The sequence below is a fragment of the Hydra vulgaris genome, chromosome 01, assembly GCF_038396675.1.
Source record: "Hydra vulgaris chromosome 01, alternate assembly HydraT2T_AEP".
NCBI lineage: Eukaryota > Metazoa > Cnidaria > Hydrozoa > Anthoathecata > Hydridae > Hydra > Hydra vulgaris.
This window is the reverse complement of record NC_088920.1, coordinates 51,488,121-51,497,333: the sequence shown is the minus strand read 5'-3', so window position 1 is coordinate 51,497,333 and position 9,213 is coordinate 51,488,121. Positions and strand designations below refer to the sequence as shown.

The window sequence follows — 9,213 nt, the reverse complement described above, 5'->3', positions numbered from 1 at the left end:
TTATAAGAAATTATTTTTTCTATTATATGATGTCCTGAATAAGTTATTAAAAAGATTTAATAATTTTTGGATTAATAACCTATTTCGTTATTAAAGCTTGGCTTCCAATGGTTGTAGAAATGTCGTACAACAGTTGCACAACAATAATGCTTTATAATGGAAACATTTTCTTGCGTAAGTTGCACAACTTAACGTCGGTTGTACAACAAAATTTATGTTGTAAAACAAAGGTTGCGGAAATAGAATCAAACCAATCTCGGCAACAATTGTTGTACAACAAAAACGCACAACTGTTGCACAACATTTCTACAACTATTGGAAACCAAGCTTTAGTAGGAATGCGACGATAAGTGTTGCGGTACTCTGTAACATTTTGGAAAAACCGAACCAAAAAAAAACGAAAGAATAAAAAAAGCTACCGGTTTTTTAGTAATTTGAATTTTTTTGTTTACGTTTTCCCTAATCATGTGTTTTATTAGCAGTTTATAGTAATAGTTTTGCTAGTAAAAATATTTTCTAGTTTGAACAATTTTGATTAAATTATATAAATGTCTAATATAACAAAATGATACTAACGGAAAGAATTTTCACAACTAAACGGGAATAGTGAAAACATTTACACTATGCAAAAATGAAAATATATAGTGATACTGATTTTCAAATTTTTTTAGTAGGAAATTATTATATTATTAATCATGGACTGGAAACCATTTTTGTATGGTGGTCTTGCTTCAATGACGGCAGAGCTAGGTAAAACTGTAATGTCTATGATTAGATTTCAATATTATATATTTATAATTTTAAGAAAAACAACCTTTTAGTTATGGTCAGGGCTGATTATGGAAATTTAACAAGGCTAAACTTGCTTTATACTCCATATTATATAAATTCTATTATAGAGTTGGCAATAATAAGTTTTTATTATTTTCACTTTTAGTAATAATGACCATTAAACTATTATTAAATTAGAAAATTAATTATTTTTTTATTTATTTTATTTGTTGTTTATTTTAATTTGCAAATTCTCTAGTTAATAAAGCAAAACAAGTTTTTTATGCTACATGAAGAACCATATTAAAATTTTTTTGTAGTCATTTAGTTGATTTTCAGACAATTTAAGTCATTGTTCTACTTAATGACTCTATTAGATTACTTATCTCTTTTTTAACTATATGGAAAGTTTCAAATAAATTTGAAATGTTTTGGTAATTAGGAATCCTTACCTTTAAAAATTACTTTTGAAAATACGTTTTTGTGGCATGTTTTATATCAATAGTGGTCTCAGGACATGAATAATATATATGTGTGAAGTCATATAAAACTTAGTATATTCTATATTTATACTATTTGATATAAAAAAAACCTTTTTTTGCTTTTTGGGTTTTTGCTTAATTATAAAAAAGAGATATAAGAGAGTAAAGTTCATGAAAATTACTTTCTTTTTGTCAAACAACATATATTTTTTGTTGCGCTGTGGTATTGCTATGATAGACCCTATCAAGCAACAACTTTATTCAATATTTATTTAGTCAAATAATTTTTTTAACAAACCTGTTAACCTATTTTTTTAAGTATATTTTTTGTGTTTTAATATTAAAATTCTTGAAGAAATTTTCGTTTTGTTTCATAAAGGAACTTTTCCAATTGATACTACTAAAACAAGATTGCAAATTCAAGGTCAGGTTATAGAGGCATCACTTAAGCAATTGCGATACAAAGGCATGTTTCATGCTGCTTTTAAAATATCAAGAGAGGAAGGCATTCAAGCTTTATACAGTGGTATTAAACCAGCTTTATTACGCCAAGCAACTTATGGAACAATAAAAATTGGTCTTTACCATTGGATTAAGAAAATCTTAGTTAATGACTCAAAAAACGAGACTTTACTTTCAAATATGATTTCTGGTGTATCTGCAGGTGCTATTTCATCTTCAATATGTAACCCAACTGATGTTCTGAAAGTTCGGCTACAATCTAAAACTCACTCATCTCATTATCCACCAGGATTAATTGCAAGCTTTGCTTATATTTATCAACATGAAGGTTTTCGAGGATTGTACAGGGTAATCTATGCTAATATGTGTTTCATTTTTTTAACACAAATTTGTTCATGTATTTCTTGTAATATAGTTCAAATATATTGTATATATTCTCATAACCTTTAGGGAGTTGGAGCTACAGCTCAACGTGCTGCAGTTGTTGCAGGATTAGAATTATCTGTGTATGATTACACAAAAAAATCGTTGATTGATCATAATTTGCTTTCTGACAATGTTGCAACTCATTTTCTGTAGGTATAAAGTTTTTTAATTGGATGTATTCTTTTAGTGTATCTGTCTAATCTTATTATAAATGTAAATCTATGTTTATCATTTATTATTTACATTTATATTATTTTGAGATTTTTTTTATATTTTTTACTTTTTATTATATTTCTTTTTTATTGTTTATTTTTTTTATTCTCTTTTTACACCATTTTTTTTTGTACACTCTTTTCCTTTTAATTGTATTCTTATATTTAATATTAGATGTTTTTTTGTTTTTTTTTAGATAATTTTTTTATTTTTATATGTTTTTTCTTTTTATTATTTAGTGCAAGTTTTTTAGCTGGATTTGTTGGAGCTTTGGGGTCAAATCCAATTGATGTAATCAAGGTACTCTATTTTGATTGATTTCAATTTGAGATTTAATTTTAAAATTTGGAAAGTTTAACGTCTTGCAGTACTTCCCACAGAAAACATGCTTACTAATTATCTTATAGTATCTAAGAATAAAAATTTGTCTAAAAATTAAAAAATTAATTCATTTTTATATTATAATATTCGTTTTAATTTGGAACTTTACAATTTCTTATTTAAACAATTGTCAAGTTTCTTCTAATTTATGTTAATTTATGTGTGTATTTTCTCAGACTCGAATGATGAATCAAGAAATCAGTCAATCAGGTGTTAAAAATAGAATTTATAGAGGAAGTTTAGATTGTGCATTGCAAGTAATTGTTTTTATTTCAATAATAGAAACACCTTGATCCTAATAATTAGTTTGTTTAGTTCATTGTTTTTTTTTAAATGAATAAATATTGTTATTAATTTTTTTTGCTTCAGACAATACGTTATGAAGGTTTTTTTGCTTTGTACAAAGGATTTGTACCGACGTTTGTAAGATTAGGTCCATGGAATATTATTGTATCTTTTCTGTTATTTTTTTTTTACAATAAAAAGAAAGTAGCAATAAAAGGAATTTAAAAGGATGTTACTCTACAGTTAAAAGGATGTTACTCTACAGTTAACGCCTAATAGTTGCTTTGTTTTGCACATGATTGAATGAGATAAGTTATTTTTTGTACAAGTACAATTTTTGTATTTTTTGTTTTAATTTTTGTAATTTTTGTACAAGTACAATTTTTGTACAATTATAGTTATTTTTTTTACATTTTGTGTAAGACATGTTATTTGGATAATTTTAACTTAAGTCCGACTTAAAGTTTGCTTTCTTTTTATTTTTTTCAAGATAACACTGTAAAGTAGGGTAACTATGCAAAGTTGTGACCAAAAAAGCCAAAGCGCACAGAAACTATTTGAGTGCAGTACTAGCAGAGGCGTTATTAAAATCTTATTTTATTGGATTTGTTGTTTTGTACACATTGTGCAGAAAATCCCTATTCTATACAAAAGTATTCTTTATAAAATGGTAGATTTTTGTAAATAAAACATATCTGTTCAATGATGTTCTAGAATATCTAAAGATTTTTTTTCTGGCTCATTCTTTGTAGCTTTATGATATACAATAAAGTTAGTATAGTTTTTCAGAACCTATTTTTGCTATAAAAGGTAAAGTCCACTTGCTTTAATAACTGAAATTAAAATTTCTAAAAACTTAATCAAAAAAATATTATTAACTCAACATAATTTTTGAAAAAACCAAAAACTCAGCTACTCTTAGTTGTGCACGAAAAGAAATTAATATTTTCTTTGTCCATTTTTAGGACCAAAAAAAGAAATTTTTGAAATTGGTTTATTATTTATATAGATAAAAGGTTTCAGTATATAGAATGTGAAAATAGAATTAACTCAAAATTTTTATTTTTATGACTTAGCGCGTTTTACAGATGGGCTCCTCACTTAAAAATTATCTGCGTTAATATAAATATGTTCTTATTTATTTTCGTATTTATTTATAACGTATTTATTTATATTTATTTAATTTATTATTTATAACTTGTTTATCATTTATTTATAAAATATATACTTGTAACTTATTTATAAATAAGTAATTATAAATAAGTATTATAAATCATAAATAAGTTATTAATAAATACGTTATAAATAATGTATTTGCTTATAATGTATTTATTAATAACTTATTTATGATTTATTTGATTATAACGTATTTATTGATTTATTTATTATGAATTAAACAAACAAAATCGTTTTTAGAATCAAAATTTAAAAAATTTTTCTGTATTACTATACCTATTTTTGCTTTAATTTAGTTTACAAACCCTTAACGTATTGATAGTTTTTTATGTCTTATGAACAGTTCAAAATTTTGGAAAGAAAATAAAGGAGCCATAAATAATCCTACGCTTTTTGAAGTTTGGTGACCAAATGGCTAATTTATATTGTACTTGAAAGATTTTTTTATTTTTTTAAAGATTTTTAAATAACATTCTGAATATATATTTAAAAAAGAATTACGATATGCTTTTCAAATGTCTTTAAAAATAAACAATTTGAAATCAAATATGAGGGGGCTCGAACCTCGGACATCTCCTTTTGAGTGTTGAGAAAGTTTTGATGAAATTTAATAGCTAGTTATAAACTTACTTGTTGTAAATAAACTTTTTTCTTCAAAAATTCCTTATAACCAGGTAATCACTAGGTGCGTTTTTTTAAGGGTATGTTTGTTCCTGTGGTTGACATTGATGTCATGTTTTGTAAAATAATATCAATTTAATAAACGTGAGCACAGAAAAAATTGCAATTTTTCCCTTGCTTTACGAAAACAATTTGAGTCTGAAAAATATTTTACCCCTTTACTGACACATTCTAGTGTGTCAGCAGAGGCGTGACAAAATAGACAAATAAAACCCTTAAAAATATTTTAAATGCTCTAATATGTTGCAAAAAAATCTTGTTATAAATTAGCATAAATATATGTTTGAATAATTGTCATACAACCTTGTTAAACTTTATTAAATATCCAGCTTATAATTTCTAACTATAGTCGATATTTTTCTAAGAAACAGACCCTTTTTTAATGTCTTCTTCAGATTTTTATGTTCACTTTGATGTTTGTTCAAACGTAACACCAAACAAAATCTTCTGCTTATCGAGATAATCTTTTAGATGTGTTCTGAATTAGCAAAACGTTTATTTAAAAGAAATACATTTGCAAAAATGTTATGCTAAAAAGAATCTAAACGGTTCTTATTAGAAAGAGAATCTAATTTTGATTATTTCTTTTCAATCTGTGCACAAAATTAATAAACTGGAAAAAGTCATTACTCATTTATTTTTGTCTTGATTTTATTTGTCTTAAAATATAATACTATTGTTTATTGTAATACTATTGTTTATTCATATATCATTGTATTTAACATTTATTAATATCTATATTTAGTAATAATAAAATCTTTTTTGTAATTTAAATTGATGGCGACGGAGTAAACGGGTCTCTGTAATAAAGCTATAAAATTTATAAAACTATAAAAGTATAGCTATAACTATAATTATATATATATATATATATATATATATATATATATATATATATATATATATATATATATATATATATATATATATATACAACAAATAAAATATAACTATAAAACTATATTTCTTCTTCTTGTTCCAGCTATTTATTATATTAGTAAACAATCTTATTGTAAATAATTTTATTTGCTTCAAAATAAATCAAAAAAAAGCTAACCTAATATCAACTTGCTAAAAATAGTAGAGCTAAAATATCTTAGCATTATGTAGGCTGAGGATCCAGTCAATTTTTCCCTACCTGTACAAATTAAGTTAAAAATAACTAATCTGACAAGTGGTAAAAAACTATTAAAAAAAATTTTTTCTCAGATTTCAATTCATGTTAGGTATTCACTCGGAGAATAAAATCAATTCAACCAAAAACTTTAAAACTTAAGTACAGGTTTGTCTATCGAAACCATCACTATCATAAACATGCGGAAATTATTCTTTTAATTAGCTTGCAAAATGATACTCGTTGCTTGCATACACATTTTTTGAAGCTTTATTCAGGGTTGTTACGACATAATATGTCTGGCAGATCTGTCGACATATTTTCAGAAATATTTTCTGCCGACATAAAATATGTCCCACATATTTTCTATCGACATATTTTGACATAATTTTATGTCTGAATTATTTTCTGCTGATATAAAATATGTTAGACATATTTTCTATCGACATATTTTGACATTTTCTATCGAAATAATTTAACAAATTTGTTGCTTTTTTGCAATCAATTATGCTTCATAAAACTTTTATTTTAAATCCTATAAGCAAACATCTGCTGTTTTTTAAAGGTCTTTTTCTGCCCTTTTTAGCGATGTATCATTTGGTGGTAATGACAAAGTATTTTTAGCGATGTATCATTTGATAGTATCGACTAGTATTGATGCATCATTTGATAGTATTTGATGGTATTGATTAGTATGGATTAGTAATGGCGATTTCCCTCATTAGAATGTAAAAACCATCTCCAGCTGAGTTTTTATTACTGAAAATTGTTTTTATTAGTATGGCTAAACTTAAAAATATTCTTTTGATTAAAATAATTAAAAAAAACGTTTTCAGTTATTTTTAATTAATAGTTGATTCATTCAATAAATTATTCTCCATTTTTGACTTTGTAAGGAAATTGTAAGGAAAACGAAAAAAATAACTATTCCAATATATATTTCACTCAAAACATTTTAGCAAGTTTATGGCAGTTAATTATGAAGTTATAATGCAATTGTCAATTATATTATTGTTAAATAAATCATAACTATTATAACTAAAAGTATATTATTCGTAATTAGTTATAAATTATCACCGGTTAGTCTTCTTAATATGAATTTAATGAGCTGAATATAATTTTGCGAAGTATTTCAAATTCTGCAGCTTAAATGAATTTAATTTGGCACGAATTTTTCGAAATTCTGTGAACGGTTTTTTTCATAGAATCTTTTGAATTCAATTTTTCATAATGAAATCTTTTACAGAATCAACTAATAATTAAATATAACTGAAAAAGTTTTTTTTTATTATTATTTTAATCAAAAGAATAATTTTAAGTTTAGTCATACTAATAAAAACCACTTTCAGTAATAAAAACTCAGCTTGAGATGGTTTTTACAATCTAATAAGGGAAAGCGCCAATACTAATCAATACTAATCAATACTATCAAATGCTATCAAATGATGCATCAATACTAGTCAATATTAGTCAATACTATCAAATGTCAATATTAGTCAATACTATCAAATGTCAGTATTAGTCAATACTATCAAATGTCAATATTAGTCAATACTATCAAATGTCAATATTAGTCAATACTATCAAATGTCAGTATTAGTCAATACTATCAAATGTCAATATTAGTCAATACTATCAAATGTCAATATTAGTCAATACTATCAATGTCAATATTAGTCATAATCAATAAATAAGTCATAATCAATAAATAAGTTAAAAAATCTCAATATTAGTCAATACTATCAAATGATGCATCGCTAAAAAGGGCAGAACAAAATTTTTATGAAACAACTGATGCTTGCTTATAGGGTTTAAAGTAAAAGTTTTATGAAGCATAATTGATTGCAAAATTTGTTAAACTATTTTCACTTAACTCTGTAAATTAAGCTGACATGCGCAATAAATTTGTTAGATTGATTTTTTCTTCAAGAATATCAAACAGCAAATAATTCAGACATAAAATTATGTCAAAAGAATGTGGATAGAAAATATGTCTGACATATTTTATGTCAACATAAAATAATTCAGACATAAAATTATGTCAAAATATGTCGATAGAAAATATGTCGGACATATTTTATGTCGGCAGAAAATATCTCGCAGACATATTTGACAGATAACAACCTTGAAAAAATTCTTACGAAACGCGGCATAATAAATATATAAAACTACGTTTTACGCATCAAATACGTATATTTAACTAAGTAATTAAAATACTAACTTTTTATATGATATTGATAAGTTTCAGTTTTAAACTTTTATAAAAAAATCAAGACTTTCATAAAATATACTTTTTAGAATGTCATATAATGAATAAGAATTAAATAAAGAAGATAACTTGAACATACGAATGCAATTGCGTAATCGGGAAACAATGCCTTTGTTGAAATCAAAAAAAGACCTAATTTAAATGATGGATGCTAAAACTTAATTATGTAATAAAATGCTTTAAAATAGCTCTCACTTGTTTTCAAAAAGAATAGTTTCATGTTTAGTCAGTTTCAATTTTTTTTATTTTTGAGGTGCTCTGTTATATGCGCTTTCGCTTTTATTACCTCAATAACAACAAGTAAATTTAAAAAAAATTTAAAGGCATTCTTTTTAATGATTTTTTCTAAAATGTTTTCCTTTATATAAAAAAAAAGTCAGGGTGGGAAGGGTATTTGTTGCCCCTTGTGTCGTTTGCCCTTATAATGTTTTAATTTTCAACATCCTAACGTTATTGGGACTATACAACTGCTGAAAGTTTTAAAGCTCTAGCTATTTTGGAGAGCAGTAAAAATTAAGTTGCAAGGTTTTGCAGCAAAAAAGCGGGCACGTAGAATGCAACCCTTCCCCGGGTCTTTGTCCTTGGAAACAATTTTAGCATGGAAGCTCACCAGGACAATACAAGCGCTGAAAGTTTCAGAGCTGTAGTTAGTCTGAAAGGTAGTGATAAACTAATTGCAAGATTCAGTAAAATATGACAACGGCCAAACAGCACTTAAAGTTCAATTAAACTTTGTAATGGAACCAAATATTTTACTAATTTTTTATATATGAGAGGATAAATAATAAACCTCCATTTCTGCTAAGCCAAAGGCAAATAACAACCAAAAGTCTGAAGTAAACCTCAAAGTTTCAGTTTCTTCTATTTGAATTTTAGCTGGGTTAGGCCCCCTTAATTTCTGTTTCAGTTTTTGTTTACGGCAAACAACCCTAGTTTATACTGAAATGAATTTA

At 25.3% G+C, this 9,213-nt stretch overlaps 1 protein-coding gene across 1 annotated transcript; it reads left to right on the top strand.

The window, feature by feature from the left end:
• Positions 1-642: 642 nt before the first annotated feature.
• Positions 643-4,693, top strand: LOC100203869 (kidney mitochondrial carrier protein 1). The gene is made up of 7 exons (XM_065788534.1): positions 643-750; positions 1,633-2,063; positions 2,166-2,290; positions 2,594-2,654; positions 2,912-2,992; positions 3,105-3,185; positions 4,519-4,693. The coding sequence occupies exons 1-7, from the start codon at positions 696-698 to the stop codon at positions 4,561-4,563; spliced, it is 879 nt and encodes a 292-aa protein (XP_065644606.1). The 5' UTR covers positions 643-695; the 3' UTR covers positions 4,564-4,693.
• The last annotated feature ends 4,520 nt before the right edge of the window (positions 4,694-9,213 follow it).

Coding starts and splice junctions, on each gene's coding strand:
- LOC100203869 (XM_065788534.1), top strand. CDS start 696: ATGGACTGGAAACCATTTTTGTATGGTGGTCTTGCTTCAATGACGGCA. Junction 751..1,632: donor TTCAATGACGGCAGAGCTAG/GTAAAACTGTAA, acceptor TGTTTCATAAAG/GAACTTTTCCAATTGATACT. Junction 2,993..3,104: donor GTTTAGATTGTGCATTGCAA/GTAATTGTTTTT, acceptor TTTTTGCTTCAG/ACAATACGTTATGAAGGTTT.